Source organism: Saimiri boliviensis, chromosome 18 (genome assembly GCF_048565385.1).
Source record: "Saimiri boliviensis isolate mSaiBol1 chromosome 18, mSaiBol1.pri, whole genome shotgun sequence".
Taxonomy (NCBI): domain Eukaryota; kingdom Metazoa; phylum Chordata; class Mammalia; order Primates; family Cebidae; genus Saimiri; species Saimiri boliviensis.
The window spans coordinates 858,671-878,767 of NC_133466.1; the positions used below are offsets into that span (position 1 = coordinate 858,671).

General features: G+C 55.7%; 1 protein-coding gene across 20 annotated transcripts in view; it reads right to left on the reverse strand.

Moving 5' to 3' along the window:
* Positions 1–20,097, reverse strand: part of PCBP3 (poly(rC) binding protein 3) — a 275,114-nt gene that overhangs the window by 22,280 nt on the left and 232,737 nt on the right. For 11 of the 20 annotated variants that reach the window (XM_074389413.1, XM_074389412.1, XM_074389417.1 and 8 more), the window contains 4 exons: positions 10,305–10,436; positions 8,795–8,923; positions 5,441–5,584; positions 1,861–1,902 (listed from right to left, as the gene is read on the reverse strand). In XM_074389413.1, coding sequence (XP_074245514.1) covers positions 1,861–1,902; positions 5,441–5,584; positions 8,795–8,923; positions 10,305–10,436 — 447 coding nt within the window. The remainder of the gene's footprint in view (positions 1–1,860; positions 1,903–5,440; positions 5,585–8,794; positions 8,924–10,304; positions 10,437–20,097) is intronic. The other 9 variants (XM_039480549.2, XM_074389419.1, XM_074389423.1 and 6 more) reach the window with 2 other exon arrangements.

Consider the following 20,097-nt stretch of genomic DNA (forward strand, 5'->3'; position numbering starts at 1 on the left):
ATACAACTTTAGGGCTACAGCGCGGGGTAAAGACAAACCTTCCCTCTACCACAAGGGCCACACACTGCCTTTCCTTCAGGTTCCAGAGCTTGGCAAAGTCAAGTGACCCCCCTTTAGAACCTGCCTCTGCACACACATGCATCCCTAGATGTGCATGGCCACCTGTCCTGAGTCTGAAACAGACCTGGGCCAGCTCAGAAAGTCAGCTCTGACTCCCCTGGCTTCCATTGCCATTTTCCTTCACATAGGCTTTCTGTTAGGAGGCATCACAACAGCCCCTGCGCCCCTGCTGCACACATGCACGGGGACACTCACACGCGCACACACACATGCACACACACGCCTCTGCTTCTGCCTAGCACTGCGGCTGGGTGCAGGCTGGGGCAGCCCCAACAGTGCCTTCCAGTGAGTGATGGCCACAGCCCGGCTTCCTGGTGGGTTCAGGCACTGGTGTGTACAGCTGACTCCAGGATGAGACGGCCTTGATGTAGCTACAGCAGCATCGCCAAAGGTCTAAAGCCAGGAGCTACTAAACATGGCCTCGCGGGCAGAGGGGAAAGGCTTTTCTTAATCAGCGTTTCTCTACCATTTGATTCACTGTTGCCTCTATGAGAATTCTTTTAAATGGAATAACTATTGGTATCTCTTCACTCACAAATTTTCCTGCAATAATGTTGCATCTCTATATCAAAGACTTATTTAATGATCATTAATTCTTAAAAATGTTCCCGACCTGCCTTCTTATCTCACTCAGATGGACATCCCTGCCCCCAGCTCAGAGGCAGCAGGGTTTGCAGAAGGCCCCTGAGCAGCCCTACTCCGTCCAGCACACAGCACCTCTGGCAGTTCACAGGGAGCAGCACACGGCCCAGAACTGCGTTAGGAGGAGCAGCTGCTGAGCTGGGCAACATTCAAATGGCTTAGAGAAGAGAAAACCTCCTCAGAACCCATTCCCGGCTTGTCCCATCTGCAGACAGCACCAAGCAGCTTCCGCTGAGGCCATCTTCTGTTCTCTCTTCCTCTCCCTTCCCCTCCCCAGCGTCTGCCGTGCAGCCCTCACTCCCTGGGGGCCCTAAAGTGGTCTCCAGAGAGGACCTCTGCTCACAGGTTGCCACTTTCGTCTCTAGGCTCCCAAGGGCTCGAGCTGCACAGCCCGAGGTCCCCCTTGGACAGTTTGTCTGAGGGTATGTTCTTCCTCCAGCTCTGCAATCACACCCAGACCCAGCACAGCAGGAGACAGGGTGGGAGCCGCTGGGCCTGGAGCCACATGGGACCCAGCTCTGCACGAGAGCCAGGCATGGTGACGCCGGCGTGGCATCGCACTGACTCTGGAAGGAAGACCAAGGCCTGCCCCACTGGCTTGCCTCGGCTGGGATCTCTATGCGTAGATGGACCCTACGTTTCCATCTGGACTCTGAAAGGGGAAAGTCAATTTCACCAGGCCCTCAAATGTCCTTGGCAAAGTATCTTTGTGGCCTGTTTGATAATGTCACCCAACTTCATAGGCGCACAGGAAGTGCCACTAACCCCTGCCTGTAGGGTGAGTGTACCCTCAGCGCCCTGCACAGGACAGAACTGTCCTCAGTCCCCTCTGAGGCCCTGTGGGAGGGAGGAAAACCCGGGGCTGCGGCAGAGGGAAGACAATTTGACATCAGGCCAAGTCCTCAACACAAGCAAGATCAGTGCTAAGAGGTTAAAAGGTTATTCAAGGTCATATGGATACGACACAGGTCAGGAACGCTGAGACGTCGATTAATATTATTGAGTAATATTAATGTTAGTAGCAATTAACAGCAGCATGCAGGTAGGTAAACAACTATGAGAAGAGAAAGGAGAGAGGAAGGCAAAGTGAAGACTCACATCTGGATGGGGGATGGCGTACTGTCCCTGGATTGTGTAGGCCTAGAGAGACAGAGAGAGACCCCGTCAGACTGCGACCCGGCTGCACCTCCGCCCGTCATGGCCACCACCCTCCAGCATAACAAGGACCCTCCGGTAGAAGCTTCCCGGTACTGGGCCTCTCCACCTGTCCCCATCCCGGGACAAAGAACCAAGCCTCCCAGGGGACCAAGAGCCCAGGGGAGACTCCCCCACTTCCTCTGGGCGGGCAGAGCTGAGCTGGCCAGGTCCGTGGGTGGGAGGGCAACAGTTCAGCCATGATGCTTCCAACTCCTGTGACTACAAGTTTCTTAAAGCAAAATCATCTAAGAATGATCTGTTTGACTCCCAGTAGGAGGTCCACTGATTATTAAGGTTTTGAAAATAGAATCAGCCGTCTGGGTACTTTTGGGAAATATTTACCCCAAGAAATCCAAACAACAAAAGAAAGCTCTAAAAGGTGACAAAAGCCAGTTTGGCAAAAGCCAGTCTACATAGGAAGTGGGTCTGTGTTAGTCACAGCTTGCTGCCTTTCATGGGTGCCGTTAAGACAGGAGGGGGTGGACCTTCTGCTGTGGGGGCAGCAATGTGCACCAGCCAAGATGTCATGTGGGGCCCCCGAGGCCTCATTTTGGTTCAGTATTTCCCATGCCTTCAAAAGTGACTCCAACCTGCAGCCCCTTCCCACCCACCCTGACTCTGAAATCTGGGCAGGTGAGTGAGGCCCCATCTGCCCCACAGGTCCCATCAGCGAAGACGCTTTCAGGTGATTCCAGTGATTTCATGGCCAGACAACAAACGGATCACACAGAGTCAAGGGAGAGCAAACACGACAGCTGTCAGGATGTGGGGAGGACGGGGCTGCACCAGGCCTGTTGGTGGCCCTGGGGTGGAGGATGCGGCTACCAGCCCCTGGCTGTGTGGGCCCCACGCCACTTCCCATGAGGACCCGTGGTGTCCACGGTGACCACACGCGAGGGGTGCCTCAGGGAAGGATGCGTGTCACCTTTGTGCAGCCCAAACCCTCCCACAGGTTTTGAATCTGCCAAGAGTTTTCATCATAAGTCAATCCTGGGAGTTAAAGGCCAATTGACTTCCGGACAGTTAAAGGCCACTTGACCTCCAGCTTTGAAAGAAACCCCAGGGCTGTGAGGCCACTGTGCTGCATCGGCAGAGGAAGTAAAAGAATCTTATCAGATCGAGCAGGAACCAAGGACCCCGCTGTCCTGTACAAAGTGTCATGAGGACCGACTGTGAGTGTTTTGTAAAGGTGCTTCCAGGGACAGGCTCCAGCGTGTCAAGGAAGGCAGTGGGCCCTGGACTCATGCTGGGAGCCGCCCCTCAGCACACGGGGTCCCAGGTCAGCCCTGCCTGTCTGAGCTGAACCACAAGGGCTCAAAGCATTCTGCAACCTAGGCCACGCTGCTTTTCTGACTGTCTTCTTACTGTCGTTATGTTTTCTACCTGCTTGTCCCTTAGCAGGCTCTGCTATTTGAACCCATGAAAATGTGCTAGAAACGTGGGGGTGGCTGACAGGAGCTGCTGCTGGTGCAGAGGCCTCAGGGGAGCTGCATGGATGCTTCAGAGCACCCACAGTGGTGGGGCATCTTCTAGGCCCCTGATTTCTGCAACTGAACAGAAACACAGTGGGTGGGTCCTCCAGGTGACCTCTCTTATGTCTGTACTGGCACTCTGGGTCTGAGTCATCCAGGAGACACCAGCGGCTTGCAGGCTCAGGTCTTATTCATGCCCTCACTTCTGGGTTTGCATTTCAGCAGCTCCCCTGGGTTACCTGAGGGCAGTAACTCCCTGTGACTCTGTCCTCCACACCACCAAGGCTGACCACTGGCCAGGCCAGACTGTTCCCAGGGCCCTGGGGCCCACTTCTCAAAGGGCTGACATTTTAGCCTCAGCCTTGGGACAGCATCCACTGCAGAGCCCTTCAACTGCTGCAGTCGGGAGGGCGGGCTGCCACCCTCTATATAGGAGTTAGGGGCACGTGGCTGGCTGCCACCCTCTATATAGGAGTTAGGGGCGCATGGCTGGCAGCTGAGCAGTACACCCTCTCCCCTAGAGCGGTGACCCCACCCTCAGTGGCTTGAAGACTCCACAGATGTTTGTATAAACACACATTCCTTTTGAACAAAATCCCTCCTTTTACCACAGGGCATTATCATGGATTTGTTTAAACATCAAGGTGGAGTCCACAGAGGTTACTAACCCTGTTAATTAATCATGAATTTGGGGGGAAAGCAGTGAAATGCAGTTTTGCACAGGGACTTTTCCCACTGTATGACTCCGTGTGATCCCCGGTGACCAGAGCCCCCTGGGTTGGTGAGGTAAGGACATGTCTCATGTGCCCACAAGGCTGTGACACCAGGCAGATCCCTGGCTCATCAGGCCCAGTTTTCTGGCTGTAAAATAGGGGTGTGCCGTGTCCTGGGGCTGCTGTAAGGACTGTGTGTGCATGTGGGGGCTCCCTGACTACAGCAGGGCAGGAAGGGGCGTGTGCCAGGCTGTGGAGACAAGGCTGGTGCAGGGTCGGGGGGTGGGGGAAGGCGTGCTCTGCTTTGAGCATGCGGGACAGCCGGGCGGGATGGACACACCCCAGCCTCGCCCTCCAATGTGGGCCACAAGTGGGAGCTCTGCTAAGATTCCTCTACATCCTAAGGAAAACACCAGGAAAAGTCCTAACATTTGCCTCTTCTGTCTCCTTTCTGATGGTAAAGTAAAACCTCAGGCCCGTTCTGCCCTGCCAGGGTCACCTGTGGGGACGTCTGTCTCAACTCTCCCTTGAACAAAGACACACATCGCGGCCGACTGGACACAGAGCTCTTCCAGGCCAACCCCCGCCGGACGCCTTCCAAGTCTGTTGGCCACGGAGGGCCGCAGGAGCCCTGGGGTGGGCGGGTGCTCCCTGTGCCCTGGGCAGGGTTTGGGATCAGGTGAGGGGCTGCGGCAGGGCCCCCATCCTCTGAGCTCCTCCAGAGGTGCTGCCATTCCTGGCAGGACGTGGAGTTGGAGTGTGGAAACCAAAAGGGCCAGCTTTACAGACAGGACGTGGGGCACCTGCAAGGCCCCGGCTCAGAGCAGAGGGAGGTCCTGGCACAGCGGCGCAGATACCCACTCGCCAGGCCACGGCTCGCCAGGCCACGCGTCCTTCCTCTGTGCAGAGCTCCTCCCTCCCGCGTGTCCCGGCTACGAGCGCATCCTGGGAGCTGGGAACACGGATGTCGGGAAACGAGACCCTGGTTCTCCCGTGCTAGCTGTTTCCAGCATGAGCCGCAAAGTCACCTGGAAAGCACCTGTGTGCCGGCTATCTAAGCTTCCTAAGAGCAGCCAGTTCCCAGGCACCGGTTAGGCAGAGGCAGATCTCAGAGTGTGGTCTGCTCATCCTTCCTGCCTGGGCTGGGGAGGACACAGTTGTGTGGGGCCGTCTCTGTGGGGGATGTGCTCTGAGGGCCCTGTGCCAGCCGGTGCTGGGTGTAGGTGGGAGAGCTCTGCGTCCAGCGCGGGTGGGAGACGTGCACGTGAGAAGGCGAGAAAACCTGAGTGCACTAACGGGCAGCGGCGGGTGCTGCAGTAAAAGGCTGAGGTTGGCAGTGGAGGCCGCGAGCGGGTCGGCTCTTACCTGACCACCTGCAAAAATGACAGGGGTGGAGGCGGGCTTTGGGCGGTAGGGAATGGTGGCACCTTTCGGTGGGGACTAGGAAAAGGGACAGGAGAGGGAGAGAGAGCATTAGAGCAGCTTTGCAGCCTGGCAACGGTGAGGCGCCGGCCCATCCCACTCACCCCTGCACTGGGGAGGCTCCAGCTCACCCCACTCACTCCCCCTGCACCAGGGAGACACGCCCCAGCCCACCCCACTCACCCCCTGCACTGGGGAGGCACATCTCGGCCCGCCCTACTCACCCACCCTGCACTAGGGAGACATGCCCCAGCCCACCGCACTCACCCGCCCTGCACCAGGGAGACACGCCCCAGCCCACCCCACTCACCCCCTGCACTGGGGAGGCACATCTCGGCCCGCCCTACTCACCCACCCTGCACCAGGGAGACACGCCCCAGCCCACCGCACTCACCCGCCCTGCACCAGGGAGACACGCCCCAGCCCGCCCCACTCACCCGCCCTGCACCAGCAAGACACGTCCCATCCCACCCCACTCACCCCCTGCACCAAGAGGGCACGCCCCAGCCTGCCACACTTACCCCCTGTTCTGGGGAGGCTCCGGCCCACCCCACTCACCCCTGCACCGGCTCCACCCTCCTCAGCCTCCCCAAGTCGCAGCAGTGCTGGGGAGGGAGTAAAGAACTCCAGTTCCCACACCCTCTGAGTGGCTGTCTTACGGCCCCACCCCTCCAGACGGCTCCTTCTTTCTGAGCGCTGGGGTACAGTTTGCCACACACCGGCCTCTTGAGAGTTCCACCTGCCCTGAACATCCCTGGTGGCTCTGGGGCAGTGTGGAGGGTCAGTCCCATTGTGTGAGGCCAGTTGGGAGGGTCCCGTACACCCGAGACCCAGCTGGACAAGGGCTGGCCAGTGATCCAGAAGAGCCCTGTGGTGCTGGCCCCTCTGTGGGGCCCCTCCTGGGATGCACAGGGCCCTGAAGCCTGGGCTGCAGAGCTTCACAGGGAGCTGGGAGGCCCCTTGGAGCAGTTCTCTTGAATGCTCTGGAGAAAGGGGAGCCCTGCAGGACTCCACTGGGACCCATGTCCAAAGCACTCGGCTTGGCCCGTGGTGACAGTCAGCAGAGATCCCCATGGGAGACTTGGAAACATCACACTTCATTATTTGAAAAAGTATTTTCCAAGAGCTTATAGACTCCAAAGGGAAAATTCCACAGTTATGATGAGGTTTGCTGAAAATTCCCTTGGTTATTCTGTGGGAAACTCAGGATTAACATTTTTAGCCTGACCCTCCTCCTGGGTCAGTCCCGTGTGGCCGTCCCCTGGGCCCAGGACAGGGAAGTGGGAGTCCTAGGCCTGGGGGGCACCCCAGCTGGGGTCGGTCCAACAGGGAGAGGTGCTGGGCCCACAGAACTGTTCCTGGCAGGAGAGCCTGCCCCGCTGGGAGTTCTGGGGCCTCGGCTCACTCAGGGTCAGCTCAGTGCTCAGGGAGCGCCACTCACACTCAAAGCACCATGCTGGGGATGGGTGGTCGAACCAGCAGAGCCAGGGCCCTGGTGTGACCTCCAGTAATATGGGGAAGGGGATGCTGGGTGGGTCTGGGCTGATCCAGGCTGGCCCTGGGGTGGGAGGAATGGGAGCTGCTGCCACCACTGCCCTCCCTGGCTTCCTGGAGATGCTGGCGCCCCTGCTCAATGGGCCCCCAACGGCACCCTGGCACAGGAGCTCCTAGCTGACACTGACCTATGATTCTTGCTTCCCGTGTGGGCACAGGGCCTGCTGGCCTCCCGTGCACTGGGTGCAGGGATGCCCTGGGTGGGCAGGGCACCACTTGTGGCGATGTCTGTGCTCTGGACGGGCCCCACACAGACTCCGCGCACCCTGGGCACCCCTTTCCTCCTCAATCTTCTGCGTGTGAGGTGAGGCACGCCCACGACTCAGCCCAGAAGTCCTGCAATCAACCTGGAGGGCCTTTAAGCACTCTTGGCTTTGTTTTTCCAGCCACTCTTCAGCTGAGGGTAGGCCAGGCTGTTTCCAGGTGTGACGCAACGTCCTCCCTGGGATGATGGCGCCCGGGCCTCGGTGCTGCACAGCCAGCAGGGGTGAGGGAGGCTGCCTGGCCATCTTCGCCAGTCACATCTGCCGTGAATTCCCTGTCCCGCTCAGACCTCCTGGCCCAGGAAGGAGACAGGTGGTTTCCACGATGGCCCTGTCTGTGGGGCCGCGCTGCGCGGCACGGGGATGCAGGCAGCAGAGGCCAGGGTGGCGCTGACGACACCGAGTGTCGTTCGGAGCTGGACCTCGCCCTCCATCGGGGATGTCCCTCTTAGTTGTTCCGGTCACTGACTGCTCCTGAGCCTCGGCCACAGGGCCGCCAGGGCCCCGGAGACAGGAGGGTCAAACAGAGAGCTCAGACCAGCCTCGCACTGTCACCCTAACCGGGGAGTGGGGAAGATTTCAGAACGAGAATGTTTTGAAAAATATTTTTGACTTCACGAAATATCAAACTTCAGGAAAACAAAAACTATGCAGACATTTTTTTAAAGAGTCAAACATGGGTTCAAACCCCAAGCCGAGTACAAGAGAGGAATGAGCCGGGGCTGCAGGAGGGGCTGGAGGCTGACTCCACAGAGCTGCTAGAACCTTCCATTTGGGGCGGGCTTCTTCATTTTCGTGTCAGGAAAAGCTAGCAACGATTGATGGCTTCATGAACTCTGAGTACATTTCAGAACCTTTTCCTCCCCCGAGGCGTCTGCTCTGAGGGCCCCTCTCTGCTTCTCCGGATAAAGCTTTTGCTTGCACCTCTCTACTTCTGCGTGGGTTCTGTGAGTTCTGCCCTTGGTTCCTCCGTGGCGGTTTGATGCCTCCTTCTGCAGAACTGCAGGCGCAGAGGAGCCTCCTGCCTTTGCCTCCCTCACACACCCAGCGGCCCCCATCAAGGCCTGGCTCTGGCGGCATGAGCACCGTGTCTGCAGCTCCAACTCCGTGCAGAAGGCCCCTCAGCGGGATGATAACGCTCATCCAGCTCCGGAGAGGGGCTCCCTCCTCTCCACGTGCTCTGCCCTACATGCCGCCATGGACACTGGACCCTCAGCTAGCAGCCCCAGCACCCTCACGCGCCCACACTGGCACAAATTCTCACTCCGGCTGCCTTGGAAGCCCAGATCAGGAGCCCCCACAGCCCCAACTGTGTGAGTCCTCGGGGCGACCAGGGCGACCAAACCTTCGCCTGCAGTGCAGGAGGCAAATCTGGCACTCAGATGGTCTGGCCCCAGCGCGCAGACAGTACCTCCAGCATGACCACACAGATCTGCTTGACACACTGGATGATGGCGTCTGGGGTCCCGGAGATGGTCACCGCCCGCTCCGTGGAGTTGGGCAGCATGTCCCCAGCCACCTGCACCTGGGCACCTGTGGACTGGAGAGAGGGGACGTTGGAAGAGAGCACCAGGGTGGCAGCGCACGGGGCGGCAGCACCTCCTGAGTCTTGGCACCCACGGCAGCTCAGAGGACACGTCCTTGGAGACCTGCATATGGGCCATGAGTCCCCTCCCCTGCCCTGTCATTAGCTGCCCTGGTGCCGCCCCTGCCACCACAGCTTGGCACTCGGCCCTGCACCTTCCCTTGGGTGCACGTGGCACCTGGGTGAGGCTAGATAGGAGGCATCTAATCAGAGGTGTTTTCAGGGAGACAAACTACTCTTTTCAAATAAGTGGAATTCTCTGTCCCCTGGAGAGTTTTAGGTCACAAAGAAAGGTGGACTCTGGTTGTGGGCAAGGAATGAAGGGGGGTGGCTGCCCTGCTGCACAGGGAAAGGATTCAGTCTCTCCTTGAAACAGGACAAACATGGGAATGTGAAGTTCACACCTGCAAATTCCACCAGCTGGGTCAGGCCAATGGCTCAGGGCCGCGTCTGGGTGCCGTGGAGGCCCCTCACCAGGAGCAGATGCCACGCCCAGTGCCCAGGGCCTCCCTTGCCCATAGCCATGTGACAAGCAGGTTCCCCCCATCCCCAGCATGGCCCACAGGTGTGCAGTGGGTGAGCTGGGTCCACAGGTGGGCAGTGGGTGAGCTGGGTCCATTGGTGGGCAGTGGGTGAGCTGGGTCCATTGGTGGGCAGTGAGTAGGTGGGGCCCATAGATGGGCAGTGGGTGGATGAGCCCATAGGTGCGCAGTGGGTGGGCAGGGACCATAGTGGGCAGTGGGTGGGTGGGTCCACGGGTGGGCAGTGGGTGTGGTGGGTCCAAGGGTGGGCAGTGGGTGAGCTGGGTCCATTGGTGGGCAGTGGGTAGGTGGGACCCATAGATGGGCAGTGGGTGGATGAGTACATAGGTGGGCAGTAGGTGGGGTGGGTCCACAGGTGTGCAGTCAGCAGGTGAGGTGGGTCCACAAGTGCGGGGTCAGGGGTTGGGTCCACGGGTGCGCAGTGGGTGGGGTGGTTCCACAGGTGGACAGTGGGTGGGGTGGCTCCACAGGTAGACAGTGGGTGGGGTGGGTCCACGGGTGCACGTGGGTGGGGTGGGTCCACGGGTGGACAGTGGGTGGGGTGGGTCCACAGGTGCATGTGGGTGGGCCGGGCCCATGGGTGGACAGTGGGTGGGGTGGGTCCCTGCAGCACACTTCTGCTTGTTTATGCGTCCTGTGTTCTTGTTTTGAGCTTTGAACTGCGGGGTCTGCGTGGCCAGCACTGGGCTTGCAGACAGCAGGGATGAGGTTCAGGAAGGCTGCCTGGCCCGTGCCCACCACCCCCAGCCTGCCTAGAGGCTGTGCACCAACCCAGGCTGGGAAGGTCCTGTTACCTCCCTGATCTCTTTGATCTTGGAGCCTCCTTTGCCAATCAGGGACCCACACTGGCTGGCGGGCACCACCAGCCTCAGCGTCACTGGGGGTTTGCTGGTGGCAGGGCTGTTGCTCATGGAGTTGATGATGTCCTAGAAGGGGAGAGACAGGCATGTTGGCCGCACATCAGGCCTCATGCAGTGAGAAAGCAGGGGGAGTGCAGGGGGTACATCCTGGCTTCCCACGCTCAGAAGCCCAAAGAGCCCCTCCCGTGCATAGCCGAGGACGCAGTAGCCAGGCCGGGCCAGATAAGGGAGGACCAGGAGATGCTGCTGAGCTGGACACAGATGGCAAGGCAGGATGGTCACCGCACCGTAGTGGGGTTGGGGCAGGTCTGGCCTTGGTCGTGGAGACCTGGTGGGCAGGGATGTGGACAGAGAGGCTGAAATAGGAGTGTAGACACTGGCTCAAGGGGAGGGGAGAATGGAGGCTGGAGGCCAGCTGGGGCTGGGGCTGACAACCAGGGCCAGGTGGAGCAGGGACGTGGGGGACAGGCCATGACTGGGTGTTGAGGCCGCAGGGGCAGACAATGGCTCCTGGGTTCTGGCCTGGGGAAAGAGGTGTGTGGCTAATGTAGAAGTGAGGGGCAGGAAAGGCTGAGGTGAGGGTGGCATGTGCCCACCCTTCTGGGCAGCCTGGTGTTTGGCTCATGGTCCTGACACCAGGAGATGGAGCTGGGCTTTGGGTTCAGGCTGGCGACTCATGGGGAAGAGGGCTTCCATCAGCCACATGGGGAGTGTCCCGTTGTGGCCTGGAGCACGCTGCACAGCACAGCAGATAGCTCCACGGGGCCAGTGACAGGGCGGCTCCCCCAGAACAGCCCTCAGCTCTGGGTCCATCATGTCCAAGCTATGATTTCGGACAACACAGTTTGCTCTCCACAAAAAGTGCCCTCTTCTTACAAACAAGGCTTGGGGTCAGCGTGTGCCTGGACAGACTGCTACAGCCTACCAAGAAAATAGGATGGAGTTCCCCTTTGTCTATTTTCTGTGCTGAGAGCTTGACTTTGATCCATTCTGAGTGTTCTCTCTGGTGCTGTACCTGCTGGAGCCTGCGGAGAGGCTCTGTGTGTCAAGATGTCAGGTTGGGGACCTGAGGCACAGGCCTGGGCACTAAACGTCCTCTTCCTGCCACCCGCTCTCAGGGGCCATGTCTCAATCCCGCCTCTTTCAGGGAAACTCCTTCTTCAATGTACTCGCTGTGACCCGAATTCTGGTGCCTGGCTCTCTATGTGGCATCAATTCCCCAAGGATGATTGGGCCTTAGTGGCTGGCCAGGGGGAAACATTTTACTTTAACGAAGTTGTTCATTGAGAGACAATTTAAAAAAGAAAGATAATAAGATTGTTCAGGCCCAGTGGGCAGCATTTTTTTGATTGATATGAAGAGGCTTCCAAATGAAGTTCTGATTTAAAAATAGCTTAACTAAAACAGTATTTGGCTAAAGCTAGTCAGTAACATGGCGGACGCTGGCAACGAACCAGACTCCCAGGCTCTAAGCCCTCCCTCCTTGTCCTTCACTGTCACTGCCCAGCACTCCCCCTGCCCAGCCTTCCCTTCCAGCTCCTCCATCGACTCCACCTCTGTCTTTTTCAGCCCCCCTAAGACTCCCAAATGCCAGTTGCCTAGAAAAGCCCAAACCCCCATGAGCCAGGTGTATAGGCAAATCCAGAACTGAAGCCTTGGATTGAAGCTGAATTCAGAGCTACACTTATGGAGTCCCTATCCAGACAAGACCTGCAACGACCAACAGAAGGATTCAGAATTCTTTTGGGTGCACATGACACAGAATTACCTGACCTCTGTCAATAAACCCAAGGATCAAAAAAGGTCCCACAGCCAAGTCCTAAATGCCACCCTACAACATCTCCAGTAGGAATTGATTAGAACAGTCACAGATGCAGCCCTAAAACATCTCCAGTAGGAACTGATTAGAACAGTCACAGACACAGCCCTAAAACATCTCCAGTAGAGATTAGAACAGTCACAGACACAGCCCTAAAGCATCTCCAGTAGGAGTGATTAGGACAGTCATAGACATAGCGGTGAAACATCTGCAGTAGGAATTGATTAGAACAGTCACAGATGCAGCCCTAAAACATCTCCAGTGGGAATTGATTAGAACAGTCATAGACACAGCCGTGAAACATCTCCAGTAGGAGTTATTAGAACAGTCACAGACGCAGCCCTGAAACATCCCCAGTAGGAATTGATTAGGACAGTCACAGACACAGCCCTAAAACATCTCCAGTAGGAATTGATTAGAACAGTCACAGACGCAGCCCTAAAACATCTCCAGTAGGAATTGATTAGAACAGTCACAGACACAGCCCTAAAACATTTCCAGTAGGAACTGATTAGAACAGTCACAGACACAGCCCTAAAACATCTCCAGTAGGGATTAGAACAGTCACAGACACAGCCCTAAAACATCTCCAGTAGAGATTAGAACAGTCACAGACACAGCCCTAAAGCATCTCCAGTAGGAGTGATTAGGACAGTCATAGACATAGCGGTGAAACATCTGCAGTAGGAATTGATTAGAACAGTCACAGACACAGCCCTAAATCATCTCCAGTAGGAATTGATTAGGACAGTCACAGACACAGCCCTAAAACATCTCCAGCAGGAGTGATTAGAACAGTCACAGACACAGCCCTAAAACATCTCCAGTAGGGATTAGAACAGTCACAGACACAGCCCTAAAGCATCTCCAGTAGGAATTGATTAGGACAGTCACAGACACAGCCCTAAAACATCTCCAGCAGGAGTGATTAGGACAGTCATAGACACAGCCCTGAAACATCTCCAGTAGGAGTGATTAGAACAGTCATGGACATATCTAAATTGATGTGTTTGTGACTAAAACATCTGCAGTAGGGGGTGATTAGAATAATCACAAACACAGCCATAGGATTAAAGAACTGGAGATTCGGAGACAGACTAGAAAGTCCCTTCCAACAACCTCGACTATCTCTACCCTTCGAGGTATGGAAGGCGCTGGTGTCAGAGCAGCCCTTTTGTCCCATTAGGTCAACGGAGTGAAACCTCACTCAAAAACAGAAATGGGGATGGGAATAGCCCTTCTGCTGAACAACAGCCAGCAGCAGAACACACCAAAAAAGGCCTGGAACGAAAATGAGCCACGGTCCCTGCAGATCCGAGAGCAAGGTGCCCCTCACCAGCCCCAGCTCCTGACAAGGAGGCTCATGTAATAGCTGTTGCATTCAGAAAGGACTCTGGAGAAAAGATAATCCCACCCCCAGAACGAAAAACCGAGACACAGAAAGACTCCTCATTGCAGGCCAGTGAGAGTGCCTGAGGAAGGAAAGGGCAGCCAGCATCCTGCCTGGCCTCCAGCCCTCAGGGTGACGAACGCTGGACGCAGGTGATCTTCCTCATCCTCCTGGTGGCTATGGAGGGCTCTTCCTGCATTCGACCTGCAGAAAGGTCTCCTGTCATCCTCCTCCTCAGTGTAGATACACCACACCATGGGAGGCGTTTCCAGTAACCCGCCGTCTTTTCTCTCCCTGTTTCCCAGCCCTGAACTGTAACCCTTGAGTCCTTGACTGAAAAACATTCATTCCTGCTCTGTGACTCCACCCCTGAAAATTTAGTAGGCAGAGACTTGGTTTGAAAATGGAATGGCAGCTTAAATGCACGTCAGACACACGGCTTCCTGAGCTCCCGGCGGACTCCTCTGCCCGCCGGCAAGCTGTGTGGGCTCTGGGCAGCATGACACAGATTCCGGATAAGGGTCTGGATGCTGCACCTGATGCAATCCCACTAACACAGGCAAAATGACGGGGGCAGAGCCTCTAAAGCCTCCAAGGGGTGCCACCAAAACATGACCTGAAATTCTTCATAATCCTGTGATCCCAAATGCAAAAAAAGTCCCTACCTAAACTACAGTCCCTACCTAAACTGCAGTCCCTACCAAAGGGTTTCCCAGCCTCACCCCAGCCCCTGTGACACACCTGTCCTGCCATTTCAGATACCAAACGCACAAAGACATTGATCAGCTGACGACCTCAGGGCCACCAGCAAAATCATGACCCCTCACTTCCTGGGGGTACTGAACCAAAACACAACCTCGCTTTCAATTCTTCCAAAGCCACTTGCTTCCTGGCGGTGGCTGTTTGCGCTGCCTCTTCCACATGGTTAGACAGGAGAATGAGCACATTTGGCCCTCATTGGGGAGTAAACAGTGAACCTGGACAGTCACGCCCTGAGGGTCACTGAAGCCCTGACCCTCCCCCATGTGACTCTGTCTACACTGAAGCCCTGACCCCCCGTGACTGTGTCTACACTGAAGCCCTGACCCCGCTGTGTGACTGTGTCTACACTGAAGCCCTGACCCACCCCCATGTGACTATGTCTACACTGAAGCCCTGACCCCCTGTGTGACTGTGTTTAGAGATGGGGCTTTACTGAGGTAATGAATGTAAAATGGGGTCACTACAGTGAACCCTAATCTCATCTGACTGGTGTCCTTATAAGAAGAGGGGATGAGGACACTGACGCACACAGAGGGACGACCCTGCGGGGACACAGGGAGAAGATGGCATCTGCAAGCCAAAGAGAGAGGCCCCTGAGGAATCGGCCCTCATGGCACCCTGAACCGGGACCTCCAGCCTCCTGGATGTGAGAGAACCGGGGTCTGCTGTGTACGCCGCCCAGTTGTGGCATTTTGCAATGGCAGCCCAAGGAGAACAGGACAGTGTGCGGCCGCTAACCTGGCTCCTTCGCCACATAGTCCCCTGTGGGGGATAAAGTATGCTCCATGCAGGCCTCTGTAGGGCTGTAGGGCCTCACAGGGTCGTGGGGTGTCCCTTATACTGTGCTGAAGTGCAGGATCCAAGAAGCAAAGAGACAGGACACTGAAGAACTGAAGAGCATCTGGACTCGTGGGGGCCACCCAACCTATGAGTGGAGATGAGCGGGGGCCCCAAATGCCCAGAAGCATCTGTGTTTATTAGGTACAAGCAAAGAGAAGGGCTGTGAGTGAGGCCATCCCCTATGGGCTTCGTGATAGGGCATACATAATCACATGAGTCACAAGCGAGGGGGCCACCCCATATGTCACCTGGGCAGAGAGGTGAGCCGTGAGCAGTAGGGGGCCATGCCATGTGCAGTAGTAGAGGGTCGTGTGCAGAAAAGGGGTCCACCCCCATTAGGTCACTGAGGTAAGGAGGTGGGCTGTGTGCAACAGGTGTCGTGCACGACACTTCTTATCTGGGGGCTGAGACTTCAAAGAGTTTCTAATAGAAGGATACTGTGAGCCAGTGCAGTGGGAGCTGACAGACTTGTGCTCTTCTCTAAGATATTTATGGGAGGATGATTTGAGCTAGCACAGAAGTGAGAAAAGACTGACAGGGTGTCCAGCCGCCGTGACTGGTCACACCAGAGGGGTTCTTCTCCCTCAGTTACTTGTGGGATCTCAGATCTGAGGCCGACTTTCCACAGGAACTGGATGCAAGGTGCTACAACTCCTTTCTCAGGAGGAGAGGCTCTTGCTCCAAGCCTGCCGTACAGCGTGTGCCCTTTCAGGCAGGGACGCCACCGCCTGGGTCTTTGGTTCTCATCCTGGTCTGGCTGTTTTCCCATGTACTGCTTCTGCTCTGTGACTGCTCTAGGCATTCCTCCTACTACAGACTACTATACGGTTATATGGAAGGATCCTATAAATTAGCACTGAATGTGTCAGTGCAGCTCTGACTACAATACCTATATGATTATGTAGAAAGATTATATGGAACTAAGTATGTTAGACATAGGTATTAAATATGATTATATAAGCTAGATATAGCAAGCAGTAAGTTATACTTTAGGTACTAACCCTATAAACTAATATATAAAGGAAATAGCTGAGTAGTAACACTATAAACTAAGATATTCCTCAGGCACTAGTTGTGCTGGGGTCTGGACAGTTCTCCTTCCTCAGTGCTTGGGGGGGTATTACCCACAGACTCATCACTCTTGCTGGTGCTTGTCAGCTAGCCACGGGCCCATGTGGTGGATGCTCTGGAAATGGGCTTTTAGCTCTGCTAGAAGCCCGCCCTCCATGGGCCGGGGCTGAGGAGTTCTTAGGCACAATTCTTCCTAGAGAGCTGGCGACCGCAGGGGCGAGGCTGGTGCGGATGTTGGAGGAGATGCCCTGGGGGATCGTTGCGCCCACCAGTGCTTTAGCCACCGTTGGACTCCAGCTAAGCCTCCAAGGCTGGATCTCTGGAGGCAAGCAAGGAGGCCACTGTAAGATTTCAACACTTGGCCCCTGACTTTGAAAAGGAAGGATGGAAAGATTCTGAGAATCCTGGTTATACCCTTTGCTCAGTCTTCTTTGGAGCTCTCAAGATGGCTGGCTGTGGTGCCACAATTTCAAATGTTACTAGCTCAGCCAGTCTGTGAAACTGCTCATCATGCCGCAGACAAGCTGATTAATATCTCCAGTCTACACTGGTGGGAGAATTCACGACGACTGCTGAGGCTACTTGAAGGCCAGGTGTCTGTCAACAGCACAAGCCTGACATGACGTGAAGTCGAGGCATGGCTCAGAGTGAAGGCAAGGGCCCTCTGAATGCCCTCAGGTGGATTTTAACTGGCGTCCACCCTGGGACTAGAAATGCCTCAGCCATTGTGCATCTGTTTTCAGGATGGGTTGAAGCATTTCCTTGTTTAAGAGCTACAGTCCTTAAAGTTACTAAAAAAGTCCTTGATTTTGCCTGAAGCACACCAACTTTTACATTAAGTGACTGAGGACCACATTTTACAAAAACCGTTATCACAGAGCTCTATACGTGGTTACCCCTTACTCAGTAACAACACTGCTGACCACCCACAAGCGTCTGGAGAAACTGAAGGACCAACAGATCCAAACCTTCGGAACCCCTTGAGCTTCTCGGCCACAGAGTGCTCCCTCGGAGACACCTCAGCTGCCCCTCCAGGGACTGGTGACTGGGGCTCGTGCCTCTGGGACTCCTGATGCTAGACTGCGCCCTGCTGCAGGCAGGGATGGCGAATGACTGTGAGGGACTCCTCACAGCCTGCCTATCACCAGCAGGTCACAGTTGCATCCCATGACATCTTCCCAAACACCCTGCTCATGACCTGCAACCAGGAGATGTTGTCTATTGGAAGAGACATCAGAAAAAGTCTCTTTCTCTTACCTTATTGAAAGGGGCCTTACCAGGTATTGCTAACAAATCCAGCAGTGAAACTCCAGGAGTCAAGTCCTTGGTTTCACATTTCACAGCCAAAGCGGTGACCGAAAATTCCACACAATGAGCAAACTACTCCAACAGGGGACCCCAAACTGAGGTTTCTCTGAGACCTTCTAGAGGCAGTCATTCTTCAGAAACAGCGGCTGATCCGAGACCTTCCTGCAAGCCGATGACCTTGGATAAGGGACAGTTTCTGCTAAGATGTCCTAACAAGATCTCCGTCGGATTTGTTTCACTTTTCATCTGCTTACAGATAATCTTTCCCCCTCTCATTCTCCACGGACCCCCGCTTGTCATCCACCTCTGGTGACGGTCCCTTTTCTATTTTCTTTTCACTTTATGGTAATTGTTAGGTCAGCACATATTCATTCTAATGCCATTCTTAGATGATCCCAAACAGCAACCACCGTCCTCACTCTCAGTGATGACTGGACACACCACCCACCCCCGGGACCCAGGGATAGGAATCTCCAGATACACTGGCTTCATCGAATGGGACCCTAGGGAATGACAGCTGATGGTCTTTCTGCTTGCGTCTACATGGACAACTAACTCTAAACAAATCACCTGTGACTTTACTAGTGCCCCTTTCTTCTAGAGAAACAACCAATTATTAAAGTCTCCTGCTCAGTCCCAGGTCATCGTAAACTTAAATTCAGCAACCTGCATGGAGCGATAGGCCATGAAACACCAGCCACATGCAAGAAACAAATACAGGTCCCAGCGGCAGCTGTCGGGCACAGGCCGCGGTTCCAACCTCTCCAGCTGAGCAACAGCCCTTCCCCAGGTTCCATATGCCTCCACCAGACACTGGTCCTTAGGGCCAGTCACCAGGTCCTGCTGGCCTCAGACGAATACCTCAGATACCTTAGGAATAGCTTCGGAGACTTCTCTGTATCTAAAGATCCTAATTCTATTAATCTCCACGGCTGGAAATTCTGACTCAAATTTGAGTCCGAACACGAGACCATCTGTGATTATTTGTGTGCTCTGTGGAAGGGACGACTGAGCGTTCCCCACAGTGGGCATTGCACAGGCAGAAACTATGGTCAGAAACCCACTGCCCACTCTGGCAGAAGGTACTCGGGACACCACTTGCCCTGGGTGGGGGGCGTGTTGGCACGAGCAGTCATGGGTGACTGCATCTCTCCAGGTTTCTTGTTGGCCAGCCACACTGGTGTTTGTGCCACTGCACATGTTTCTTGCAGAGCAAAGTCCCAGGAGCCGGCTGCCCAGCACCCCAAGGAGCTGCTACGAGCCCTCATGGCCATGGGCTGTGTCCTCTTCCCTAGGGCTGGGTAACGGTGCCCTCGGTTTTACCACCATCTGGGGACCAGGTTGTTCTTGTCTCTGTTATGGTGCACGATGCTGGCCTGCCATGTTCCATCAGTCTCCCATCAGACGACGGCCAGGATGACTGAGCAGCAGAAAGATCCAGAGGACCCTGCAGCACAGCTGACCAAGAGGGCAACTGAACCAACCCCGAGCGGCGTGACCTGGCTCTCTAGCCTTTCCGAAACTGGCTATCCTCTTGCAAACAAGAGAGCAGCTAAAAGGGGAAACTAAGAAACAACCTACAGACAGTGGCCAGCCCACCTGTGATAGGGGACACTGGACCCAACGTCTGCAGCCCTGGAGGCCAGGCCACAGCCTCCGCTGCACTCGGCCCTGAACAACCAGCTTCCCTTATATGCACCCCAGTTCCAGCTCAGGAACCACTGGAAAGGCCCCACACACTCCTCCACCAGCCACATGGGTGCCCCGCTTCTACCCCCACTGCCTCCCGGGTGCGGCCCTCCTCTCCCACTCAGAAGCTCCCCTTCCTCGCCTGCCTTCGAGTCTCTGTCAAGCACAGATGGCGCCGAATCATAAACAACCTCTGAGCATTCTCCTTCTTGGAGGGGTCTTCATTTCTACAAAGTGCCCCTCACTACTTAATGGTAACCCCTAAAAGACACTAAATGCATCTCTAACTAACTTCCAGCAATTTCAAGAAAACTAGAAACACATGAAGACATTAAAATGTAAATCAGTGGCAGAATACACAGAAGCGCTGCACACACACACACACACACACACACACACACACACACACACAACTAACATCCACCAGCACGAATGGCCTCCACTTTCAGCGTCTACATCTAAGCCAGGTTACATCAGCTCTCCCAGGGGAGCCCGGTGGCATGTGGCTGCGGACCAGGGTTGTGCCAGCCAGGGCTTTGTTGAGAGCCATGTGGCAGAGCTAGCTGGGGGCTGGGAAGTGGGCTGTGTGCCCCGGGGGAAGAGTGGGGTGTTGTGAGGCTGTGCACGGTGCCCTAGGGCAGGGTCTGAGGAAGCTGAGGGAGGTGGACTCAGGGTGCACGAGCTGGGAGGAGCTGGCTTCAGAAGGACGGAGGGACACTGGCCCCTGACCGGGTGAACCAGAGCTGGGGAGAGGCCCTGGGAGGCAAAGGAGGTGACTGTAGTTATGGGGCCACCTGGGTGATCCCCTAGTACAAGTGCAGGGAAGAGGGACCCAGGGAGCCGGCTGA